Genomic DNA, 26787 nt, shown 5'->3' on the forward strand with positions numbered 1-26787 from the left:
TAAACACATGGAGGCTAAACAATACACTACTTAATAACCAAGAGATCACTGAAGAAATCAAAGAGGAAATAAAAAAATACCTAGAAACAAATGACAATGAAAACATGACCACTCCAAATCTATGGGATGCAGCAAAAGCAGTTCTAAGAGGGAAGTTTATAGCAATATAATTCTACCTCAAGAAACAAGAAACATCTCAAATAAACAACCTAACCTTACACCTAAAGCAATTAGAGAAAGAAGAACAAAAAACCCCCAAAGTTAGCAGAAGGAAAGAAATCATAAAGTTCAGATCAGAAATAAATGAAAAAGAAATGAAGGAAACGACAGCAAAGATCAATAAAACTAAAAGCTGGTTCTTTGAGAAGATAAACAAAACTGATAAACCATTAGCCAGACTCATCAAGAAAAAACCGGTGAAGGGTCAAATCAATAGAATTAGAAATGAAAAAGGAGAAGTAACAACTGACACAACAGAAATACAAAGGATCATGAGAGATTACTACAAGCAACTATATGCCATAAAATGGACAACCTGGAAGAAATGGACAAATTCTCAGAAAAGCAAAACCTTCTGAGACTGAACCAGGAAGAAATAGAAAATATAAACAGACCAATCACAAGCACTGAAATTGAGACTGTGATTAAAAATCTTCCAACAAACAAAAGCCCAGGACCAGATGGCTTCACAGGCAAATTCTATCAAACATTTAGAGAAGAGTTAACACCTATCCTTCCCAAACTCTTCCAAAATATAGCAGAGGGAGGAGCGCTCCCAAACTCGTTCTATGAGGCCACCATCACCCTGATACCAAAACCAGACAAAGATGTCACGAAGAAAGAAAACTACAGGTCAATATCACTGATGAACGTAGATGTAGAAATCCTCAATGAAATACTAGCAAACAGAATCCAACAGCACATTAAAAGGATCATATATGATAATCAAGTGGGGTATATCCCAGGAATGCAAGGATTCTTCAATATATGCAAATCAATCAATGTGATACACCATATTAATAAATTGAAGGAGAAAAACCATATGATCATCTCAATAGATGCAGAAAAAGCTTTTGACAAAATTCAACACCCATTTATGATAAAAACCCTCCAGAAAGCAGGCATAGAGGGAACTTATCTCAACATAATCAAGGCCATATATGACATACCCACAGCCAATATCATTCTCAATGGTGAAAAACTGAAACCATTTCCTTTAAGATTAGGAACAAGACAAGGTTGTCCACTCTCACCACTATTATTCAACATAGTTTTGGAAGTTTTAGCCACAGCAATCACAGAAGAAAAAGAAATAAAAGGAATCCAAATTGGAAAAGAAGTAAACTTGACACTGTTTGCAGATGATATGATATTATACATACAGAATCCTAAAGATGCTACCAGAAAACTACTAGAGCTAATCAATGAATTTGGTAAAGTACTAGGATACAAAATTAATGCGCAGAAATCTCTTGCATTCCTATACACTAATGATGAAAAATCTGAAAGAGAAATTCAGGAAACACTCCCATTTACCACTGCAACGAAAAGAATAAAATACCTAGGAAGAATCCTACCTAAGGAGACAAAAGATCTGTATGAGGAAAATCATAAGACACTGATGAAAGAACTTAAAGATGATACAAACAGATGGAAAGATACACCATGATCTTGGAATGGAAGAATCCAAGATTGTGAAAATGACTCTACTACCCAAAACAATCCACAGATTCAATGCAATCCCTATCAAACTACCACTGGCATTTTTCACAGAAGTAGAACAAAAAATTTCACAATTTGTATGGAAACACAAAAGACCCCAAAGAGCCAAAGCAATCCTGAGAACGAAAAACAGAGCTGGAGGAATCAGGCTCCCTTACTTCAGACTATACTACAAAGCTACAGTAATCAAGACAGTATGGTACTGGCACAAAAACAGAAGGATAGATCAATGAAACAGGATAGAAAGCCCAGAGGTAAACCCACGCACATATGGTCACCTTATCTTTGATAAAGGAGGCAGGAAAACTACAGTGAGGTATCACCTCACACCAGTCAGAATGGCCATCATCAAAAAATCTACAAACAGTATAGACAGGGTGTGGAGAAAAGGGAACCCTCCTACATTGTTGCTGGGAATGTCAGTTGGTACAGACACTATGGAGAACAGTATGGAGGCTCCTTATAAATTAACAATAGAACTACCATATGACCCAGCAATCTCACTCTTGGGCATATACCTGGAGAAAACCTTAATTTGAAATGATACATCACTCCAATGTTCACTGCAGCACTATTTACAATAGCCAGGACATGGAAGCAACCTAAAGTCCATCAGCAGAGGAATGGATAAAGAAGATGTGGTATATATATACAATGGAATATTACTCAGCCATAAAAAAGAATATTAGCCATAAAAATAATGCCATTTGCAGCAATATGGATGGACCATCATATTGAATGACGTCAGACCCAGAAAGACAAATATCATATGATATCGCTTATATGTGGAATAAAAAAAAAAGGGGTACAAATGAACTTATTTACAAAACAGAAGTAGAGTCACGGATGTAGAAAACAAACTTATGGTTACCAGAGGATAAGTGAGGGAAGGGACAAATTGGGAGATTTGGACTGACATCATAATACACACATATTATACATAAAATAGGTAACTAATAAGGACCTGCTGTATAGCACGGGGAACTCTACTCAATACTCTGTAATGGCCTATATGGGAAAAGAATCTAAAAATAAAAGAGTGGATATATGTATATGTATAACTGATTCACTTTGCTGTACACCTGAAACTAATACAACATTGTAAATCAACCATATTCCAATAAAATTTTTTTAAAAATTTGGTTGATAGAGTTAGTTGGAAACTCTTCTGTCGCTATGAAGGTAAATCTTAAAAGTTCTCATCACAAGAAAAAAATGTAACCATGTGAGTTGGTGGATGTTAACTAGACTTACTATGAAAGTCATTTTGCAATATATATTGTACACCTTAAACTAATACGATGTTTTATGTCAATTATATCTCAATAAAACCGTGGGGAAAAAAACAGTAAAAACTACATTCTGGTATTATATACATGGTGTTCATCAATTTTACCAAAGCTGGTAAAAATACAACTTTTATAAAACTCAACCAAACATACTGAAATGGGAATAATCTAGAAAACAGATTTAAGTATTGATATATTTTGGCCTCTAGAAAGGTATCCTCCCATTCCAATAAACTCAGAAGCATTCTAGTTTATACATTAGTATAACTTTTGACTTTGGTGAGTGTATACCAGTTTCCCAGAGCTTAAACATGTTAAGGGTGAGCTAACAGATGGTGAATCTGTCCCGTCTTGTACTTTGGTATGTAGAACTTAAAACTGTAATATAGTCTGTCAGAACGGCAAGACCATGACACGTAAGTCACATTACCAATATGATGAATGTTCTCCTTGATGACTTCACATTCTATTGGCCATCTTGGAGCCTGCAGTGGCCCACTGGTGGAGAAAAAAGCAAAGAGATCTCGGGGTTCTCGAAGACGTGAGTTTACTTCACCAAGGTCATCATGAAGAAGCTGTCTGCTCTTAAGAAGTGGTGAACTCAGCATAAGGGAATCTGCCAAAGGGAAAGGGAATGAGTGAACAGTTTCCTTTTCTTCCTTGGGAACTTTACTGCTCAACTGTAACAAATATGTAAGTTTAAGCACTGTGTTAATATATTAGCACAGATACGCAATCCTATGACATGTTTCTCCTTCAAAGAGATTTAGTACGGGATGACAGCATCAAAACTATAAAATGTTAAGTTAAAGTTCTGCCTTAGTCTGTTAAACATTTAAATGTAAAGCTTTAGAGTAAGTTAGAAGAAACTTTTTTCTTTTTTTTAAATCAATGTAAATGGGTCAAAGACATTTCAACAGTGGGTTACAAATAAAAGTTACTTAACGTGTGTTATTATTTTTGTCTAGAGAGAGGCAAAAAAGAAAACTTTCAATTCAACTACTAGCGTTTTAGAAAAAAAGGACATAAAACTTTATTAACTACAGTGAAACAATCTACAAATTAAATTTCAAGTTCATAATATAACCATTCAAAGGACAGAGAGACTTACAAAACAGGGAGGTGGATAGGGGCAGAGGAGTGAGCAGGGGCAGAAGAGAGAGAAGAGTTCTTGGGAAATAAAGAATGGGGAAAAAAATAAAAAAGAATGGGAAAAAAGGGAGGAAAACAAGGGTGTTCAAGGACAAAGGGGGAAAAAAAGGAAATGAGAGGAAGAATGAAAAGAAAGGGAAAGAGGAAGGAAAGGCTGAAGGCCCCTAGGGTGGTAACTCCCAGCTCTGGTGGGGAGAGCAGGAGGGAGAGACATTTCCTTACAGGAGTTTCCGTTTTCTGGTCTGGAAGGACATGAAATACCTCTGCTCACAGCTTCTATCTGTCTGTGCACAGTTGAAGATAGACAGGTAGGCCCTAGAAAGAGGAAGGAAGAGGTATGGTTGGTCCGATGGATCTTTCTTTTTCCTGCCCATGTTCCCTATACCTTTCCATCCCCCGCTCCCACTTTGGGCCCCTGCATTTCTGTGTCTAAAATATTTCCCCCACTGTTTAATGCAGGGGGAAAAGGCAACAAACATTTGAAAAGATGGTAAAGCTGCTCAATCTCGCTCATAAAGAAATGTAAATCAAAATGACAAGGAGATAACAGTTTTTTACCTAACAGACAGGAAAAACATTTATGTGTTTTCACACTCACCCTGGCAAAGGTGTAAGTAAACAAGTACTCTTGCTGACAAAAAGGCAAATTGGTGCAAACTTTCTGGAAAGCAATTTGGCAGTGTCTAGTAAGATCTAAAACACCCAAACCCTTGATTCGGCAATCCCATTGCTAGAAATTACTTTATAGATTTTCTTAACAAAAGCTCGTCAAGATACATATACGAAGATGCTCACTGCAGTAATGTTCAAGTAATAAAAATGTGCAAACAACCAAAGCATCCAACAAAAGGGAAGTTAAAATAATTATGACATGTTAATGAGATGGAATACTGTAGGCGCTCTAAAAAGAATGAGGTAGATGTTTCTTGTGCTCATATGAAAAGGCTCTATTTTTAAACAAAAAAATCGAAGATTATGTATAGGATCCCTATGAGAATTAAGAAGAAAAAATATATAGACACTTGAGGATATATTTTCTTTTTCCTGAAAAAAATGATTACAATAGTGGCTATATTAAGGGTGGGGCAGGGAGAGCTCTTAATTTCCTTTTGTGTTTTTCTCCTACCATTTGAATTTTCTAACCTTATACATATATTTCCTTTTCTTTCTTTTTTGGTTTCTTTCCTCCGTTCCTTTGTTCCTTCCTTTCCTTCTCTTCTCTTTTTTTTTTTGAAACAAGCACATTATAACTCATTCCTTTTTTACCTCCTTTGTACTTTTCTGGTTTAAAAAAACAACAATAACAACATAATAAATGCTTTGCTACAAAGATGAAGAAAAATATCTTCCTCACTCCAGTGATCAAAACGGGGGTGGGGGAAGGTGTCAGGTTATCAGTTATACTCTAACTAAAATTCATCTACATTGTTGTGTCACCTCTAGCAGCTGTCTTTGCATTTTACGTTTTTTTATTATATTAAGACTGGCAATTGTTTCTTATCAATGTTATTTCAAGTGTCAGCAAATGGGGCAGGAGGAAGCTGAAGGGGGGTGGTCGGCTGGCTCCTGAGCCATTCCATCTTAACAGTCTCCTTTGCTCAACCCTTGCCTTTCTATTCCCTGCCAGGAGCTCTGGGACACAGAATGGAAAAGCCTTCTGGGCACTGGGATGAGCAAAAATATAAGATACATATTTGAAAATGAAAATGGAATTGCTACATCAAAGGTTAAGTACCATTTTACATTTTCCACCTATTGCCAAACTGCCTTTCTAAAAAATCTTATCTATTCACATTCCTAACAGCAGTGTGGGAGAGTGTTCTCCCACCTCCTGACCGAAAAAAAAATATTTTTTGCCCAAATCTCATAATTTAAAAATGGTACCTTGACATATTGATTCGTATCTTTAATTAGAGGTGAAATTGAGCATCTTTTCATAAAGCCTGTTGACTGTGTTTTCTTTTCTATGAACTCCTTGCTCATGTCCTTTGTCCATTATTCTATTTGGTCATCTTTTACATATTGATTTGTAAGAGCTGTTATGTTAAGGAAATTAACCCTTTGACATATTTGTCACAAAATTTTTTTCCAATTATTTTCCGTGACTAATGGTATTTTTTCTATACAGAAATTAAAATTTTTGCTGTAAAAATTATCAGTGTTATATTTTATGGCTTTTGGGTCTTATGTCATTCATAGATTTTTAACTAGAAAAGGGACACAATCAGATTTGCACATAAAAAAGAACACTGCTGTGTGGAAAATGGATTGGAAGGGGGCATGATGGAACAAGAGAAGCCAAGAGACCAATTATGAGGCTGTTTCAATAGTGAGATGATGGTAGCTGGGGGAGGGTTGGGGTGGGGGAAGGATGTGCAGTAAAGAGAAGTGAACTGATGTTTGGTTGGATATGTACTGAGGGAGAAATTCAACTGCATTCCTACCCTTGGATTCCAGAAGAAACTTGTGGAATCCCTGTAAAAAATTATTTTTGCTTAAGCTGGCTGGAATTGGTTTCCACCACTCTTATGCAAAGAGCCTTAACAAATATATCCACCAAAACTGCATGAAAAAAAATCAATGTGTTACTCTTGACCAAGGCGTTTTAACAAATTTTCTAATAATTTGGAGGAAGATCATCCAGAATGCACAGTATTTTAATTTAAACCTACAAAATCCAAAGCAGATCTAGAGAGAATATTTTTTTGTTTTATTTTTCTTTTCATTTAAAAATTTTTTCTTTGTTTTTTAAGAGAGAACATTTTAAAAAAAATTTATTTATTTATTTTGGCTGTGTTGGGTCTTTGCTGCTGCACATGGGCTTTCTTTAGTTGTGGCGAGCGGGGGCTACTCTTCATTGCAGTGCATGGGCTTCTCACTGCGGTGGCTTCTCTTGTTGCAGGGCATGGGCTCTAGGCGTGCGGGCTCAGTAGTTGTGGTTCGCGGGCTCTAGAGTGCGGGCTTCAGTAGTTGTGGCGCACGGGCTCAGTTGCTCCGCGGCATGTGGGATCTTCCTGGACCAGGCCTCGAACCCGTGTCCCTTGCATTGGCAGGCGGACTCTTAACCACTGCGCCACCAGGGAAGCCCCAAGAGAGAACATTTTTCAGTGATACCAGAAACGGTGGCCAAGGCTGCTCCCTTGGCTTCTCCCACGTTAGGCCACGTTCTCCTGAACACCAGGAGCTGTTGCTCAAGGACGTGAGGGTTCTGGGGGTCATACAACACTGATTATTACTCACACAGACGCTTCTCCTTTTGCAAGGGGTCCGGTATCAAATCCTCTGTTTCCCCAAAAGAGCCACTCAACAGGTATCGAGGATTATTCTTCCCAACATGCTGGTGCGTAGCAGTTTGGTAAACTGCCCCTCTCAGCTAAGAATAGGCAGTTTACTGAAACGTGCTGGAAGGCTAGTTCATCACCTCCAACATGCAGGTCAACACCCAAACCACTACTACTAGCAAACCTCCTTCTAGTCACCACCTGCCACCACAGGCCTTTACAATGAGTACAACCCATTTTCCAAAGAGCTTTCACATTCCAATTTATGTGAATTAAACATCATTTTCTCCATTTCATGCTGAGGAGAAGACTTGAGAAGCAGTATGGTAAAGTGGAAAATTGGGAGGCAGCTATACGACCAAGTGAAGGCAAGTACTCAGAGTTAAAGTGCAGCACTCAGAGTGGGAGCTGCTTTGTCCTGAGGGCTCTGCTGAATCTGGTGAGCTGGAAATTCAGTTTTCAACAAATTACAAAATGAAATAGTTAATAAGAAAGTCTAACAAGGTTGATAGAAATAAAATCAATATAAAAACCTACATTTTAGGGGCTTCCCTGGTGGCGCAGTGGTTGAGAGTCCGCCTGCCGATGCAGGGGACGTGGGTTCGTGCCCCGGTCCGGGAGGATCCCACATGCCGCGGAGCGGCTGGGCCCGTGAGCCATGGCCGCTAAGCCTGCGTGTCCGGAGCCTGCGCTCCGCAACGGGAGAGGCCACAACAGTGAGAGGCCCACGTACCACAAAAAAACAAACAAACAAAAAAAGCCCTACATTTTATTTCTAAATACCAGGAGCAAAGTTAGAAGATCAAAATTTAAAAAGAAATCACTTATAATAGCATACAAATATGCAGTTCTATGAAAAAAATTGTAAATCTTATTGGGAGACATTAAGGAGGACCTAAGTAAATTAGAGAATTAGACTATATTAATAGATGGGAGAACCTGGTATTGGAAAATTCTCATTTCTTGTCAAATTTGATCTATAGATTCAATGTAATCCCATATATTTTTTTAAGCATCACAAGCCAATTCTAAAATTATATAAAAAGGTAAGAACAGCCAAGACACTTTTGAAGAACGACAATATGGGAGGACATGTCTTTCCAGATATCAAGACTGTTTTGATGCCATGTGGTGTCATTAAGAAAGGGTGGTATTGGTGCAAGGACAGACAAACAAACCCTTGTATAAATGGACACGCAACAGAGGTAACACAGCATATCAGTAGGGAAAGGAAGTTCTTTCACTAATGGTGGTGCTGGAAAAATTCATCAGTTTATCCAAGCACAACTCTCTCAGTTGATCAAACAATTTACTTCATGAACCCAGGAAAGGTGATGCTAGATAAGAATGAGATATTACCTTTAAAGTAGCCATAGTACTGGAGGTGATGGTACATAAAGTCTTCATAGGCCTCAGGAAGAGTCTGTGAAACGAGAGGCCATCTCAATCAAGAAAGTGCTTTCATAATTGTAGAGAATTATTATAACAGCCTGTTATAAGAATAATACTGACTCTTAACAAAAATACACAAGCATTGTTGCAGAGAACACTATACCTGAGAACTTCTGTAAACAAACCATGTGAAAGACATTTGTGCAAATTATTCTATCTTTGGGATCAAGATCTCCAGCCAGAAAAAGATGCCACCAGAATATACCTTCGGATCTAGTATTGGATTTCTGTGGAGTGCCTGGAGAGGAGTGTGTACCGACCTGCTGCTTTAGCTCTGTTTCCAAAGCTGGGAACATGTTACTTCTGCATGGTATGCTGAAGACCCGTCAGTGACACCGACATCCAGCAACAATCCCTGACCAATTTCCAAAAGGGCAGTTGATTACATAGGAGAAGCTAAAAAACCAGAGCAGAACAAGTGAAAAACTGTAGAAATTCACCCACGTCCCCTCCCTCCGCTTCGCAGCTCCCACGCTACTTTAGGAAACCCTGCGGCACCGCTCCGTCTTCCCTGCCAACCCAACCTCTCCTCAGATAAACAAGGACCCGCCACGAGGCCCGATGCGCACCTGAAGAATCTGGGAGAGCGCCTTGTCTTCCAGCCTCCTCCTCCGGTAGCGCCAGGACCCCTGCTGGCCCCATGCTTCTTTCCCCCCCAGTGAGGGAGATGCCCCCCACCAGGTCGCCTCAGAAAAGTGAAAGAAAAGGGGATGAGGGGTCCGGTGCAGTCGTCTCGGGGTGGGTGGAAAAGAAAGGTCAAGAGCCCGGAGAGTGGGCTCTGAAAACGTAATTCAGGGATTCAGGGCTTCCTGGTCAGGCAGAAAGTGGCGAAGGGCAGTTTCCCGGAGAGTCGCGGGACGGGGCGTAGAGATCTCCTACGACTGCAGAGGGAAGGTTGCTACCGCCTCCGCGCCCCGGCCCGTCCGGGGCAGCAGGGGTGCGTACAGAGCCTGTGGCGACAGAGGAGCGTGAGCGAGGCGGGGGACACGGTCCGCAGGTAGAGAAGCAGTCGCGCACCGACCACAAGACACTCTCGTCACGCTCACGGGACACTGCTTTCCTCTAAGGGCCCCAGTTGCCTAGCAACCACGAGACGGAAGCGGGAGGGCGAGGCGGATGGGCGCTTCCGGAGAGCGAGGCTCCGCCTCCGAGGAAGGGGTGGGGAACAGGAGAAAAGTCGAAGACTGGCGTTCAGGTACCAAGGATTCACATTCCTCCTTTTCTACAGTATTGCAGCCTGGCTTCTGGGGATTAGAAATTGCATTGATGGGGACTTCCCTGGTGGTCCAGTGTTTGAGACTCCGTGCTTACACTGCAGGAGATACGGATTCGATCGCTGGTTGGGGAACTAAGATCCCGCATGCTCCGTGGCCGGGCCCAAAACAACAAAAAAGCAGCTGTTCCTCAGCTTTAGGAAACTGTTTATTGCTTAAACGGAGCCGCTTCCCCTCTTTCACCTTCTCTCTATCCCATAGCTAGAACTGATAAATTACCTCCTACATTGAAAACCTACTAGTAAATTAAAACCACACATTTTGACTATCAAATTGTCAGATTCTAAAAAACGCTCCTTTCTGGCAGGCGAGGGACAAAGGCACTTCGTCCCTGTACCAATTCCCAGAAGTCTGGAAAACTGTTTGGCACTTAAAGCAAAAGCTTTAATGGCTAGATGACAGCCTCTATTTCCAGAAATATGCTCTATGCAAATTACAAGAAAAACAATTTGATTTTTTAAAATTTTATGGTACATTTTTAAGAATTTGATTTTTTAAAATTTATTTTTATCTTGTCTGCATTGGGTCTTCGCTGCAGCGAGCGGGGGCCACTCCCCGTTGCAGTTGCGTGGGCTTCCCATTGCAGTGGCCTCCACCCTGGGAGCATGGGCTCCAAGCACGAGGGCTCAGTAGTTGTGGCTCGCAGGCTCTAAGAGCACAGGCTCAGCAGCTGTGGTGCACGGGCTTAGCTGCTCTGCAGCATGTGGGATCCTCCCAGACCAGGGATCAAACCTGTGTCCCCTGCATTGGGCAGGTGGATTCTTAACCAATGCGCCACCAGGGAAGCCCAGAAAAACAATTTATATACAAAATGGTCACCGAAATACATGACGGTAAAAAACCAACACACAAGCATACATGACACTGATTAGACAATTATATGCATATAAATATACTAGAATAAAATTCTAACTATTGTTGTCTTTGGTTAACTTTACATGACTCTAAGTATACATAACTTTTGTGGTTAGTGGAAAAAATATAAAGCGCCTTTTTTTCACAATATTAACCACATTACATCATTTCCAGGATTTAAGTAGGCCAAACACTAGCTAATATTACAGACTACAAGCTCCAAAATTTAAGTCACACCCTCTGGTACTAGAGGCTTGTTTTTCTAACCCCGTCCTCGCACCCCGCAACAGGCTCAAGATCCTGATGCTTTTTTTTCCTGGAGCTGTTCTTCAATGTTTGCACATACCTTACACTATAGTTGATTAGAAAAAACAATTGACTTAAAGTAAGTCTTGGTTACATAATCGTGGAGTTAACAGGCAAAACAGGAGCAAAAGAATAATCAATCAGAAGTATAAAAAAAGCTTTATTAGTGCATATATACAAATTTACAAGGTCAGAAACTGGAGAAATACAAACAGCTTTAAAACACAATTTGCTTTTTCTTCAGTTTAAAGTGACTTTTACCTGATTGTGATACAATAGAAAGTACAGAACAGTAAACTGCTTTTTAAATACTGGAATTTTATGGAGAATACATTCACACATAAATGGAAGGTGAATTTTGGACCAAGGTAAGACAATGGAGACACATCAGTACATACAGTGGCTTTTGTTACATTTACTGCCACATATGTGAGGAGGAAATTCTCAAAATCAAAGACGCAAACACCTGCTGCTGCCGCCACCTATACTGTAATTTAAATATGCCACCTAGTATGTGAAATGACTGAGCTATCTTTATCAGTTCTAGAATTTGTGAGAAAGAATACTCTGAAGAGTGTGGCCATCTGTTAGCACAAGGTGAATGACTTGATGTATCTCAGCACTTCAGGGGTGGCAGACTAGAGGAAGAGGTCAGAAAGAGATTCCTATAATCCCAGTTAAGCAAGGCAAAATATAGAGCTGCTTTCTTAATTGCACTTGTTCTGAAGAAGTTAATGAGAGAGAGAGCGCCACACTAGGAACTACAAGAGCCTCTATGAGGCAGGAAAATCCTTCACTGTTCTTTAGTGAGTCCTCTTACAGAGGTGTCATACGCATGAACCACATGTTCCAGACTGATGAGGTTAATGTACCTAACATGCTGAGTTTGCCAGTGTGAGAATAAAGGCAGCCAGGTCAGAGCATTCAGTCACCTCACCTTTCAGCAAAACAGAAAAATTACATTTCATAAACGTGGCAATTTTGTACGTATATACTCTTGCCCAGGAAATTCATATGCTCTCCCTCATGACATTTATAGTTTATTGACAACGGTAAGACTGGTTAAGACTTGGAAATGATTAAAAAAACAAACAAAAAAAAAACAGTAATAAAAATTATAAAAACTATGTGTTTGGAGCCATTTTTCTTCTCTTCAGTCTTGCTCGCCAATCTTCAGGAAGGGCTTCAAAATTAGCATTTCTCTCTGCCATGCCACTGTGAAAACAATGTACAGATTAAATTACTTCACTGGAAAGAAAAAGAACGAAAGTGTTTATTTCCTAGCAAATAAAAGCTAACTGAAACCGAAAATGTGATATATTTTATCTATGTTCATGAAAATGTTTCAAGTTTCTCAGCTAAGTACCAGCGTTGTTCTTCATCAAATTTCTTAATTGATAGGTCAACCAAACACATACAAAGCACTCTTCTCTATAGTTTTATTTATATGTAAGTGCATATTTGTGTTTATATCTCCCCAGCAACCACTGAAGCCACACAGAAGGAAAATAACACATTCTTATAGAAGTATTTCTTGGCCCCTAGGAGTTATGATTCTTTATCTTAGATATATTTAACACATAGGAAGATAATATTTAACTCTTAACATACCATCAGGGACCGTTGGACCTAACGTTTTTGAGACTCTCTTTTGATCAGTTCTAATTAGGATTGATCTCTCATGGCTTATTCAATCATTTATAAAACCGCTTAAGACTCAGATTCTAGGGAATGCCCTGGTGGTACAGTAGTTAGGACTACATGCTTTCACTGACGAGGGCCTGGCTTCAATCCCACAAGCTTCGCAGCACGGCAAAAACAAACAAAAACTCAGGTTGTAACTTACAATTACCAGAATGGGTGCCTTAGACCCTTTTATAAATACAAAATGAGCTAAGATTAATTACAGAATCTTTGTGACTTCTGATCATCTTGAAATAGTTTGCTATTTCACCACTGTAGGAATTAATCATTAGTCAATTCCCAGCAACATTAAAAAAAGATTAAAATAGTAAGAAAGCTGAAGAATAATGGAATCATCTACAAGGATGATACAAAAGTTAAATAAATTATCACTAATACCATCCCTCAGTTTTCTTATTGTGTTGCCCAAAACAGTGCATCTCCTTTCCAGGAAGTAAAAAAGAAGTCTGGAGACAACATCTTCATAGTCTCCCCTACCGCTCCCCAATATTATACAATCAGATAAATGCAAAGAGACAGAGGCACTGTAGATTCTAACTGTGATGCTAAAATTGACTGGATAAGTAAAATCTCAGACTATGAGTGATAAGAGGACTATAATCTAGATGAATCTTCTCAAATTCAAGACTGATGAGTGAACATACTGAAGGAAAGCAACACATTTTTGTAAAAGTAAGGAAATGTAAGGTCAAAAAGGAAATACAGTATTCTCATTGAAAAGAACAACCTGGGACTTCCCTGGTGGTCCAGTGGTAAAGAATCCGCCTTACAATGCAGGGGATACGGGTTCGATCCCTGGTCAGGGAACTAAGATCCCACATGCTGTGTGGCAACTAAGCCCGAGCACCACAACTACTGAGCTCGTACACCTCAACTAGAGCCCGTACACCGCAACTACAGAGCCCACGTGCTCTGGAACCCACGTGCCACAACTAGAGAAGAGAAAACGAGTATGCCCCAACTAGAGAGAAGCCCTCGTGCCACAACGAAAGATCCCACATGCCTCAACAAAGATCCTGTGCGCTGCAACTAAGACCCAACACAGCCAAAAATGAATAAAATAAATAAATAATAAATAAATCTGAACAACCTCCTTCATCCAATATTTTGTAACAAGAACTGGGACCATCGATTTCATTTTCCTTAGAAACCTTTCAGGTTTTATACTGCTACATGTTAAAATTTATTTGATAAGGTTCATAAGTGGGACAAATGCTGAAAGCAGGTGTGTAGTGGCTGGAGAGAAACAGATATTTTAGGAACAAAAAAATTCACTGGAATGACTATTCCAATTAGTGTTTATGGATCTAAGAATGAAAATGTTTTGAATTATGAAGCAAAGATGGCTATCCTCTCCCAATTTTTTTTTTTGGCCACGCCATGCAGGATCTTTCCCTGACCAGGGACTGAACCCGGGCCCCTCAGCAGTGAAAGCGCAGAGTCCTAACCACTGGACCGCCAGGGAACTCCCCCAAATATTTTCATAAGTACTGCATTTATGGAGGTTGCAAGTGCCAGAACCAGAAGTAATGATAAGCTAGAACCTATCAGAGATGAACCTGAAATCTGGCACCATTTATGAGAGGAGTATGTTCCAAGTTACGCATGACAACTGAGCAATTAGTTGCATTCAAAGAATGTTGCTCATTTCAATATGTGTACCTTCAAAAACCATGAAAATAAATAAAAATTTGAGTTAGCTATGTTTAGATTCTTACTAAAATGTCTAATTAAGTTTTCTCCTCTTTATTTTTTATGTCTGTAAATTATTTGTAAAATTTAAAAATATACATATAAGAGTCTCTTGGAGCTACATGGTAAATGGGGATGACTATTTTCCCCCATATGCTCAGGGTTAAGATAGCTCTTTGCCTAAGAGGAACAATCAGTGGGAAGTATTACAGATTTGATGTTTCTGATTTTGAAAAAGCCTAGATTATAATTTTTATAGGGAAATAAACATTTCTATGAACTAAAAACTACTTAGGTAAGTCCGTAAAGGAATCAAATTAAGGGCTATGATTTTAAGAACGTGATGGCTCTAAAACCACAGCTACAACCACCACTATCGGCGCCATCTATGGTTCTTTCTTTTACCTGACCAGCTGCTGCTGTTTCCACTCTTCAATTCGCTTCTGTGCAGTTGATTCTCGGTCCTCTTCACTGGAACTAGAATTCTCCTCTTCATCTAGCTCACGCTGGATACTCTGCCACTTCTTTACCAGAGATGGCATTTTGGTTTTACTCTTCTTTGCCTGTAACAAAGGAATATAATACATAAAACAAGTGCATGAGTCCTTCACATGAGATCAGGATCTTTTCCTTAGTTCGAAGGAATAAGTGAACTTCAAAATTAAAGGAACAGAAACACCAAAAATAAATACCATTCTAAGTTCTTGCCAGAAATTTCTACCAACTATAAACTTAAAGCTTGGTTAAAAATCTAAAAATTGGGGGGCTTCCCTGGTGGCGCAGTGGCTGAGAGTCTGCCTGCCGATGCAGGGGACACGGGTTCGTGCCCCGGTCTGGGAAGATCCCACATGCCACGGAGTGGCTGGGCCCGTGAGCCATGGCCGCTGAGCCTGCGCGTCCGGAGCCTGTGCTTCGCAACGGGAGAGGCCACAACAGTGAGAGGCCCACGTTCCGCAAAAAAAAAAAAAAAAAAAAAAAAAAAAATCTAAAAAGTGTAAATGTGGTGTTTTATGAAATCAAGTCAGAAACATCTTCTTTAGCCTTATTCTATGAAATTCAAAACTCTTGCCCTTGTCTCATTTTCTCAGAATTACAGTGTACCTGGGATTTCCCTGGTGGTCCAGTGGGTAAGACCCCATGCTCCCAATGCAGGGCGCCTGGGTTTGATCCCTGGTCAGGGATCTAAATCCTGCGTGCACGCTGAAACTAAGAGTCTGCATGCCGCAACTAAAGATCCTGTGAGCTGCAACTAAGACACGGCGCAGGCAAAATAAATAAATAAATAAATATTTTTTTTAAAGAAAAAGGAAAAAAGAATCACAGTGTACCTTTTTACAATTTTAAATGGATGCCGTGTTCACATCAAGTGAAACACAGTGCTGAGAAACAAATGACCAGCTTTTCTGGAAAGAGCCAACAGAGTCAAAGGCAACCATTAAATATGAAAAAAGCAAAGAGGTATATCAAAACATTAATGATGAGATTAGTTCTAAGAGGAGATACAATAATAAATTTTTCTATCAGCTTAACTTCATTTTCTAAATTGCCTATAATAAACATAATCTCACAGTAAAAAGCTTGTGATATTTATTACATATCCAACATGGCTTGCTCTATCACTACCTTCAGAGTTCTGATCAATGGCACTCTTTAGCAAAGATGCCTTCCCTGACCACCCTATCTACATGAAACAGTACCACCTCCCGACGGTCACTTTCTGTCCTCTTACACTTTTTTTCATTGCATTTTTAAACACTGAACATATATCTGCTTATCTGTTTCTGCAACCCAGTCCCCCCACACCCTCTCCAAGCCTACCAGAAAAGCTCTACAAAAGCAAAAGCAGAGACTTTGTTGGTTAGCTACTGAACACAGAGCTCCTAGAGGGAATGCCTGACACAGTATGTATTCAAGATATACCTGCTGATATTTGTGATTACATCTTTGAATTTAGAGAAACACTGTATTAGACATTGATAAGAACCACTTTTTATCCCTGCGGTTTTGAAGACTTGGCCAGGTTACACTCTAAACGTGACAAGCAGGCACTCAAGTGATAGGTGTGACTGAGTGCTGTGTTCCCGTGAGGATCAGGTATAAGGACCCAAGCATTTTTTTCCGGCCTGCACTTAAGAGAAAACACATTTCTTGATTAAGTCCCCAAAAGAGCTGAGAAAATCAGCTTAATATTTTCAGTCTTTTAAAATTACTTGGCTCCCTGCTCGATACCCTATTTTGACTGTCACTGACAGTTTTTAACCTTCTGGGGAAATGCCCATCTATAGTGCTTAAACCTTCTGCTCCACACACCTTCCCACATTCCATTCTGTCATCTCACCGGTGGTACAACCTGACCCACTGCATATACACCCTTCCAACAAGCTCCAACATAGCTCATCTGGGTTAGCATGGAACCAGCTGAGTAAAAAGTAACATGAATAACGGTCACCTGTGCATAGAGGGCTCACTGGGGTTACAAGCTCTCGCCGAACGTCTCCAAGTATGATTAAAAAACATAGATCTAGGTAGAGTTGTTGTGCTTTCATTCTGACTTCCATAGGATTTTGAAAATTTGTAGTGCATTTCATTTCTATTTGTCATGGGAAAGTACTTTATGTTTCAGAAGTTAATGTGTACTGCCGATCACATTCAAAACCATGGATCCCGAGTTGCACTGGCTGTTTGAACACGTTTTTAATATGGGAACACTGCAGCCAGAGGAATAAAGATTAAATGGCTAGAATGCCTTTTTTTCTAGTTTATTTTCTAGTAAACCGCACACAAAACTCTTCAGCAAAAAGACTGAAAATATACATTGGTCTTAAATATTCTTGAACATCAGAGGTACTGAGTATATATCTTATATTCTTTTTTTTTTAATTGGGGTATAGTTTTTTACAATGTTGTGTTAGTTTCCATTGTACAGGGAAGTGGAGTTCCCTGTGCTATACAGCAGGTTCTTATTAGTTACCTATTTTATACATATCAGTGTATATATGTCAGTCCCAATCTCCCAATTCATCCCACTGCCCACCCCCCCACACCCTCTTGTATTTTTTAAAAATGGCCAGTAACACTAAAGAGATGGATCACTGTTTTCAGATAACAGGTACATAAAAATGACATATTAATGTAGAATACTGGATTTTCAAAACTATTATTTATATGACTATAAAAGCATGATTGGCTAAAAAATTACTTGTTGAATGAATGGAGGTGGAAGTAATTATCTCTCTTGGAAGACTGGAGGCAGGGCGCCAAGGAAGGCTTCGTAAGAGAAATGATTCCTGGGCACTGATCATTCTAACAATTTAATTATAAAAGAATGAATAGTAGTGGGACTGGTAAACAAAGTAAAGACACGTAGGTGGTCAACAGTATGTTGGCTCAGGAGAACTGTATGTGGTAGAGTAAGTTGTCTGACAAGAATCTAATTCAAGACATTATCCTGTCACTGTTGATTTTTTATAACACTTCACTGGGAGGGGAAAAGCTGATGAGAAAGTTTCTTTAGGAAATTTAGGGCATTCAAAGTGTTCATGAGGATGATGTCAGAAAGATGGTGGACTATGAAGCTCCAAGCCCTTGTTTCCCCATGGAAATACTATATAAACAAATAGAGACTGACTAAAATGGCTTTGTGGGAACTCTGGAAACCAGTCAAAGATCTTGAGCAACCAAGAGAACACCCAATCAAGAAAAACCCACACTAAAAACAGGAAATTTTGTGGCATGTTTGCTTGCCCTTGTTCCACACACCCTCCCCAATGTGGTTGGGATGAAATGGCCCAATTCTCAGTTCTCCCCCTCCAGGTGGAAGGAAAATAACTGGAATGTCTGATATGTTCTAGACTGTCTGTGGTTGCCTTAGGGACTGGTTTCAATACTGTCTTAACTTGGAGGTCAGCCAGGAATGGTGGCATATTTTGGGTCTCAGGTTGGAAACCGTGAAAGGCAGTAGCAGGAGCTGCGGCATGTGAAAACCACAGTGGGACAGAAGTCATGTGGACAGATGGGGGCAAAAGATCATGGGCAGGGGAATACAACAGAACATATAAGGCTCACAGAAGCAGCAGGTGTGACTCTCTTAGGGAAATTAAAAGTAAATACACAAGGGGAAAGGAAAACAAAAAAAAGCACGTGTCCAGGGAACACATATGCCCAGGAAAGGCCTGAAAAAATGTTGCACTTTCATGTTGGACTCATTAATGAAGGTTTTCCTCCATACACAGTCAGTGTGCAAAGACTGGGAGAGTTTGTTATTTTTTCTAATGTGCAGTTTTCAACCAAAGATCACAAAGCATACAAACACATGCTGGGACTTCCCTGGTGGTCCAGTAGGTAAGACTCCACACTCCCAATGCAGGGGGCCCAGGTTCGATCCCTGGATGGGGAACCAGATCCCACATGCATGCCGCAGCTAAGAGTTTGCAGGCCGCAACTAAAAGATCCCATGTGCCACGACTAAGACCCAGCGCAGAAGAAAGAAAGGAAAGGAAGAAAGGAAGAAAGAAAGGTTTCAGATTTACTAGACAAAGACTTTAAAACAACTGTCCTAAATGTGCTCAAAGAACTATAGAAAAACACAAAGAATGAAAGGAAATCAGGAAAATGACGTGAACAAAATGAGACTGTCAACAAAGAGACAGATATTATTATTAAAAAGAACCAAAGAAATATTCTGGAGCTGAAAAATACATCAACTGAATTGAAAACTCACTATTTAAACAACAGACTCCAATAGGCATAAAAAAAGATCAGCAAAATTGATGATAGGTCATTTGAAGTTACTGAGTCTGAAGAGCAAAAAGGAAAAGAATGAAGCAAAGTGAACAGAGTCCAAGTGACTTATATGACATCATCAAATGGACCAATATATGCATTATGGGAATCTCAGAAGGAGAAAAGGGCAAAGATGTTATGTAAGAAATAATGGGGCTTCCCTGGTGGCGCAGTGATTAAGAATCCGCCTGCCAATGCAAGGGACACGGGTTTGAGCCCTGGACCGGGAAGATCCCACGTGCTGTGGAGCAACTAAGCCCGTATGCCACAACTACTGAGCCTGTGCTCTAGAGCCCGCAAGCCACAACTACTGAGCCTGTGAGCCACAACTACTGAAGCCCGCGTGCCTAGAGCCCACACACCACAACAAACAGTAACGCCCACTCGCTGCAACTAGAGAAAGCCCGCGTACAACAATGAAGACCCAATGCAGCCCAGAATATAAATAAATAGATAAATGTAAAAAAAACTGAGGGAGAAAAACTAAGATATTCCTAGATAAACAAAAGCTGAGAAAATTCATTACCACTAGATGTGCCCTACAAGAAATGCTAAAGCATGTCTTTCAAGCTGAAATGAAAAGATGCTAGATAGTAATTTGTCATACAAAAATATAAAGTTCTCTGGTAAAGGTAAATACAAGAACAAACATAAAAACCAGTATTATTGTGATACTGGTTCATAATTTTTATTCTTCTACAGATTTTAAAAGACAAAAGCATAAAAAATAATTACAAGTCTACATTAATGGGTACACAGTATATAAAGATATAATCTGTAACACCAATAACATAACAGAGTGGAGGTGCGTCTGTATAGGAGTTTTTGTCTGCAATTGACTGTACCAGTTTAAAATAGATATTACATGTAATTCCTACCATAACTACAAAGAAAATAAATATAGAATATACACAAAAGGAAATGAAAAAGAAACCAAAATGTGTCACTGAAAAATATCAACTAAACATAAAGGAAGGCAGTAAGAGAGGAAATGAGAGACAAAAAAGCTATTAAGACATACAGGAAACAACCAAAAGGAATACCAAATCCTTATCAGTAATTACTATAGTAAATTATTAATTTACTAATGTAAACGGATTAAACGCTACAATCAAAAAACACATACTGCAATGGAGCAGGACCCTATGGTCCCTTCCTGTCATGTCCTTGGTCTACATTTTGTCTGTGAAAAAACTTCAGCCAAAGAATAAGTGTAATTAGGGACCTCTCTAGCGGTCCAGTGGTTAAGACTCCATGCTTCCACTGCAGGAGGTGCAGGTTCAATCCCTTGTTGGGGAACTAAGATTCCAAATGCCGAGCAGCACAGCCAAAAAAAAAAAAAAAAAAAAGTTTCATTGGAGAAATGAGAAAATGCAGAAACAAAGGAAAACAGTCAAATGAGACCAAGTAATACATGTTTAGTCATTAAGCATAGTTAAGGACCTTGAAGTTCCTTCTCAAGGGCTATAGATAATATTCTGAGCCACATCCTGTGAGTCGTCTTATACTGAAACCCCCACCAGGTGGAAGATGTTAACTACATGATGACCAGACTGTAGCCATGACATAAGCTGCCACAATTCCAAGAAATGGCCTCAAGGAAATGGGAACAAACCGACCCTGGAACTGAAGATTAATTGTACTTAAAACAATCACGATGATGCTGATCAGGTCACCGCATGACCAATTTCAAGATGGACTGTTAGAGCTGACAGTGCTGTTTCTGCCTGTAGCCCGCTCCCTTCACCTATGAAAGCTCTTGTCCACTGACTGTAAGTGGGGGGAGTCGGCCTCTGGACAGGAGTTCCTCCCCACCCCGGGTTGCCAGCATCAAAAATAAAGCAAACTTCCCTTTCCGCCAACCTTGCCTCTTTACTGGCTTCTGAGTGGTGAGCAGCTGGAACCCCCACTTTCTTTGGTTACAATACTGGCAGAATGGATTAAAAAAACAAAATGCAATTGAAACTGATCACGTCTGTAAGAAATTCATTTTACATCTAAGGACATACACAAGTTTAAAGTGAAAGGACAGAAAAACACATTCCATGAAAATTGTAACCAAGAGAAAGAAGGGGTAAGTGGATTACTACAAGACAAAACAGAAATTAAGCAAAAAACTGTTAAAAGAGATAAAGAACATTACATTAACGATAAAAGGGTAAAATCATACCACTTAAAATAGCACGCAAAAGAATAAAATACCTGAGAATAAATTTAGCCAAGGAGATGAAAGAGTTGTACACTGAAAATTATAAAACAATGCTGAAAGAAATTAAAGACCTAAATAAATGGAAAGGAATCCTGTGCTCACAGACTGAAAGATTCAATATTGTTAAATAGGTAATAAGACCCAAGCAATCTACAGGTTAAATGCAATCCCTATCAAAATTCCACTGGTCTTTTATGTAGAAATGGAAAAGCTGACCTTTAAATTCATATGAAATTACAAGGGGGCCTGAATAGCCAATATTGAAAAAGAAGCACCAAGTCAGAGAACTCACACTTCTCAAACTCAAAACATACCACAAAGTTATAGTAATCAAAACAACGTGGTGCTGGCATATAGACCAATGGAATAAGCCCATATGTTTATGGTGAACTGATTTTAGATAAGGTCTACCATTCAATGGGGCAAAGAATGGTCTCTTCAACAAATGGTCCTGGGACAACAGGGTATCACACTCAAGAGAGTGAAACTAGATCTCTACTTGACACCATATAAAAATTAACTGAAAATACTGTCACTGTTTGCAGATGACATGATACTATACCTAGAGAATCCTAAAGATGTTACCAGAAAACTACTAGAGCTAATCAATGAATTTGGTAGAGTAGCAAGACATAGAATTAATACACAGATATCTCTTGCATTCCTATACACTAATGATGAAAAGTCTGAAACTGAAATTAAGAAAACACTCCCCTTTACCACTGCAGCAAAAAGAATAAGATACCTAGGAATAAACCTACCTAAGGAGACAAAAACCTGTATGCAGAAAACTATGAGACACGGATGAAAGAACTTAAAGATGATACAAACAGATGGATGGAGAGCTATACCATGTTCTTGGATTGGAAGAATCAACGTTGTGAAAGTGACTATACTACCCAAAGCAATCTACAGATTCAATGCAATCCCTATCAAACTACCAATGGCATTTTTCACAGAACTAGAACAAAAAATTTCACAATTTGTATGGAAACACAAAAGACTCCGAAGAGCCAAAGCAATCTTGAGAAAGAAAAACAGAGCTGGAGGAATCAGGCTCCCTGACTTCAGACTATACTACAAAGCTACAGTAGTCAAGACAGTATAGTACTGGCACAAAAACAGAAACAGTGATCAATGGAACAGGATAGAAAGCCCAAAGATAAAGCCATGAACATATGGTCACCTTATCTTTGACAAAGGAGGCAAGAATATATACAGTGGAGAAAAGACAGGCGCTTCAGTAAGTGGTGTTGGGAAAACAGCTACGTGTAAAAGAATGAAATTAGAACCCTTCCTAATACCATACACAAAAATAAACTCAGAATGGATTAAAGACCTAAATGTAAGGCCAGACTGTAAAACTCTTGGAGGAAAACACAGGTAGAACACTCTATGACATAAATCACAGCAAGATCCTTTCTGACCCACCTCTTAGAGAAATGGAAACAAAAATAAACAAATGGAGCCTAATGAAACTTGAAAGCTTTTGCACAGCAAAGGAAACCATAAAACAAAAAGAGATCCCTCAGAATGGGAGAAATTATTTGCAAACGAAGCAACCGACAGAGGATTAATCTCTGAAATATAAAAGCAGCTCATGCAGCTCAATATCAAAAAAACAAACAACCCAATCCAAAAATGGGCAGAAGACCTAAAGAGACATTTCTCCAAAGAAGATATACAGATTGCCAACAAAGACATGAAAAGATGCTCAACATCACTAATCATTAGAGAAATGCAAAAAACTACAATGAGGTATCACCTCACACCGGTCAGAATGGCCGTCATTAAAAAATCTACAAACAATAAATGCTGGAGAGGGTGTGGAGAAAAGGGAACCCTCCTCCACTGTTGCTGGGAATGTAAACTGATACAGCCACTATGGAGAACAGTATGGAGGTTCCTTAAAAAACTACAAATAGAACTACCATATGACCCAGCAATCCCACTACTGGGCATATACCCAGAGAAAACCATAATTCAAAAAGACATACGCACCCAAATGTTCACTGCAGGTGTAATGAGGTGTGACTGCTTAATGGGTACAGGGTTCTCCTCTGGAGTTATGAAAATGTTATGTAACCAGAGAGAGGTGGTGGTTACACCACAGTGTGAATATACTAAGTGCTACTGAATTTATACTTTAACTATCACCTCAATAAAACAAAAATTTTAAACTAAAATGTAAAGAGAGGTTTACTCTACCTTATCTTTCTTCCCTTTTTTTGTCTTCTCAGGTGCTGGCATTTTGGGAGCTGGTGGTGGTGGTGGTGGGGGGGGAGGAGGAGGAGGAGGAGGTGGCGGCGGCGGGGGCTCTATAATGGCAGTGGTGGGCACAGCGCCACGGGCCTGGACTGGCTGCAATGTGGGAGCAGTCACTGCCACTGGGACGGAACACTCAGCATAGCTCATAATTGCAGGAGCTGATGCCAGTCCTAAGTAATTGGACTGTAGGTTCATTCCTCTGGCCTGATGACCCATTCCTGTTGCTGGATGGCTAACTGATAGTGCCTGGTGTCCAATCCCTGTTGCCTGGTGACCTAGAACAGAAAACATAAAACTATAAAAAGGACATCGTGGGGCTTCCCTGGTGGCGCAGTGGTTGAGAATCTGCCTGCTAATGCAGGGGACACGGGTTCGAGCCCTGGTCTGGGAGGATCCCACATGCTGTGGAGCAACTAGGCCCGTGTGCCACAACTACTGAGCCTGCGTTCCGCAACAAGAGAGGCTGCGACAGTGAGAGGCCCACGCACCGCGACGAAGAGGGGCCCCCGCTTGCCACAACTAGAGAAAGCCCTTGCACGGAAATGAAGACCCAACACAGCAAAAATAAATTAATTAATAAACTCCTACCCCCAACATCTTAAAAAAAAAAAGAAAAAAAAAAAGACATTGTGACACAGCCAAAAACAAGGAGGAGGAAAAGGAAATTGGGAGTTAGATCACCTACAAAGTGATTCTAATATACCACCACCCCCCGCCAAGAAACACACAAACCATCCCCCCAAAAACAAACAAAAAACCCAGTCACATTTTCTGGTGTTCTGAATATTTTAGCATTAAGGTACTTAAACATCAAGATCAATGATGTTGTGTAAATGCTCAGAAAACAACCTGGAAGGATATATGCCAATGTTAACAGTGGTTTTTAGTAACTGAAATAAATGCACATAAACTGTCTTTGCAATGAAAAGCCTTTAACATTAATTTATGATATCTAATTCTGGAAACAAAGATAATACACGGATGAAAATACATTTTAATCACAATGCTTACCTGTAGCTACAGCTGATTGGCTGTAGAGGACCGGAGAACTACCAATGGTAGCTGATCTCTGAACTGCTGCAGTACTAATTTCTGTAGCTTTTCTCTTTATTGCTTTAGTGGAAGGAGAACTAGAGATGGTACAGTCAGCTGAAGTCTGAAACAGAGATTCTAGTCAGTGGCTGTAGGCCCTGGTTAAGTACCCTCTTCTAAAATAAAACATGTAGGGACTTCCTTGGTGGTGCAGTGGTTAAGAATCAGCCTGCCAATGCAGGGGACAACGGGTTCAATCCCCGGTCCAGGAAGATCCCACATGCTGCGGAGCAAGTAAGCCTGTGCACCACAACTACTGAGCCTGCGCTCTAAAGCCCGCAAGCCACAGCTACTGGGCCTGTAAGCCACAACTACTGAAGCCTGCTCGCTGCAACTACTGAAGCCCATGTGCTCTAGGGCCCACATGCCACAACTACTGAGCCCACGCACCTAGAGCCTGTGATCTGCAACAAGAGAAGCCACTGCAATGAGAAGCACGTGCAGCACAATGAAGAGTAGCCCCCGTTCGTCGCAACTAGAGAAAGCCCACATGCAGCAACAAAGACCCAACACAGCCCAAAATAAATTAATTAATTAAAAAAAAATAAAACGTGTCAATCATGCCCCGGTCCTCCAAAACTTTTCAGAATGCCAGATGGCATTTCTCACCTGGCTAGTTACAACTGTGGTTTGTGCTGAAGGTTTCAATGGAGTATCCTCCTCCGTTCCTGGAGCAGGAGGCTCCTCACTTCCTTCATCCTCCATCTCGACCTCCTGGATCTCACCATCTTCTGCAGGAGGAGGAGGAGGGGGAGGGGGAGGCGGGGATTCTGGAGGTGGAGGCGGAGGCGGTGGCATTTCCAAAGGTAATGGAGGTTGAAGCACAGGCACATTTGACTGAAGAAGGGTCCAGAATGGAGTAAGTGGCATGAGTGATGAAGAAGAAACTTGGCCAGAAAAGGACTCTTTACAAAGAGAACCTATGAAAACAAATAGGAGTCAGGGAAAAAGCAAGACTAAAACTCCATGAACACAGAAATGTTCAACTGATTATACAGACAAAACCTGTCCCACAGACATCTATTCTACACTGATGTCACTGAAATATTAAACTCAGTTCAAAAATGACTTCCATGAAAAGATAAATTTATAGAATTTACTGTTAGCACTCGCCCCAGCTGTGTTATACTAGTCTTGTTTTCTGGGTACAGATTTATGGCTGAGTAAATGAAGCACATCACATCAGCTTAATGAGAAATTCAGTCATCTGAACCTGAAGTTTATTTCAAAGATACACAACTAGAAGCCAACATTCTGGGGTCTTCTTTATTTCAAAAGTGAGTGAATGATGTGCATTTGCAATACTGATTCCATGTACTTAATCTTTTAGTGAGCTAGATAAGTAATTAAGGATGACCCAGAGAAGTACACATTCAAAACACACGAACTCTCCCCATTTCAATTAATTTGGGTTACTAAGTTTCAAAAATCCATTTGCAAGGGGGTATTGTCAATCCTATCATTCCTTCACACCTTTGTGTGAATTATTCATTTACTAAATCACAGCAACAAATGAGGGAGGGTAATTTTTTATTCCTGTGATGAGAAAAGGGAAATCAGGGAGCATGAATCTTCAAGGTAAATGATAATGATAAATATAACACAGAGAAGAGGTGTTTGAAGATATGGAGGATTTGAAATGGCTGCTGAAGTTAAGAAATTATAGCTGAGGAGCTGCAGGGTTAGCTTTCCTCAAAATTTGCAAAAGT

The 26787-nt window shown here is 40.0% G+C and overlaps 2 protein-coding genes across 10 annotated transcripts in view; both read right to left on the minus strand.

Annotated features, from left to right (window-relative positions):
• AGBL2 (ATP/GTP binding protein like 2) overlaps positions 1-9977 on the minus strand; it is a 41739-nt gene extending 31762 nt beyond the window's left edge. For 3 of the 9 annotated variants that reach the window (XM_032640976.1, XM_032640979.1, XM_032640975.1), the window contains exons 1-5: positions 9466-9941; positions 9157-9292; positions 8804-8867; positions 4386-4478; positions 3442-3627 (exon numbers count right to left, since the gene is read on the minus strand). In XM_032640976.1, the coding sequence (XP_032496867.1) occupies positions 3442-3627; positions 4386-4478; positions 8804-8867; positions 9157-9192 (379 nt within the window). In that variant the 5' untranslated portion in view covers positions 9193-9292; positions 9466-9941. Of the gene's footprint in view, positions 1-3441; positions 3628-4385; positions 4479-8803; positions 8868-9156; positions 9293-9465 lie in introns of all 9 variants that reach the window. The other 6 variants (XM_032640981.1, XM_032640980.1, XM_032640977.1 and 3 more) reach the window with 6 other exon arrangements.
• A 1494-nt stretch (positions 9978-11471) lies between these two features.
• FNBP4 (formin binding protein 4) overlaps positions 11472-26787 on the minus strand; it is a 38710-nt gene continuing 23394 nt past the window's right edge. The window contains exons 13-17 of the mRNA XM_032638779.1: positions 25688-25998; positions 24998-25142; positions 23927-24261; positions 15133-15290; positions 11472-12546 (exon numbers count right to left, since the gene is read on the minus strand). Of these exons, the coding sequence (XP_032494670.1) occupies positions 12456-12546; positions 15133-15290; positions 23927-24261; positions 24998-25142; positions 25688-25998 (1040 nt within the window). The 3' untranslated portion in view covers positions 11472-12455. The remainder of the gene's footprint in view (positions 12547-15132; positions 15291-23926; positions 24262-24997; positions 25143-25687; positions 25999-26787) is intronic.

This window comes from Phocoena sinus, chromosome 8 (genome assembly GCF_008692025.1).
Source record: "Phocoena sinus isolate mPhoSin1 chromosome 8, mPhoSin1.pri, whole genome shotgun sequence".
Lineage (NCBI taxonomy): Eukaryota > Metazoa > Chordata > Mammalia > Artiodactyla > Phocoenidae > Phocoena > Phocoena sinus.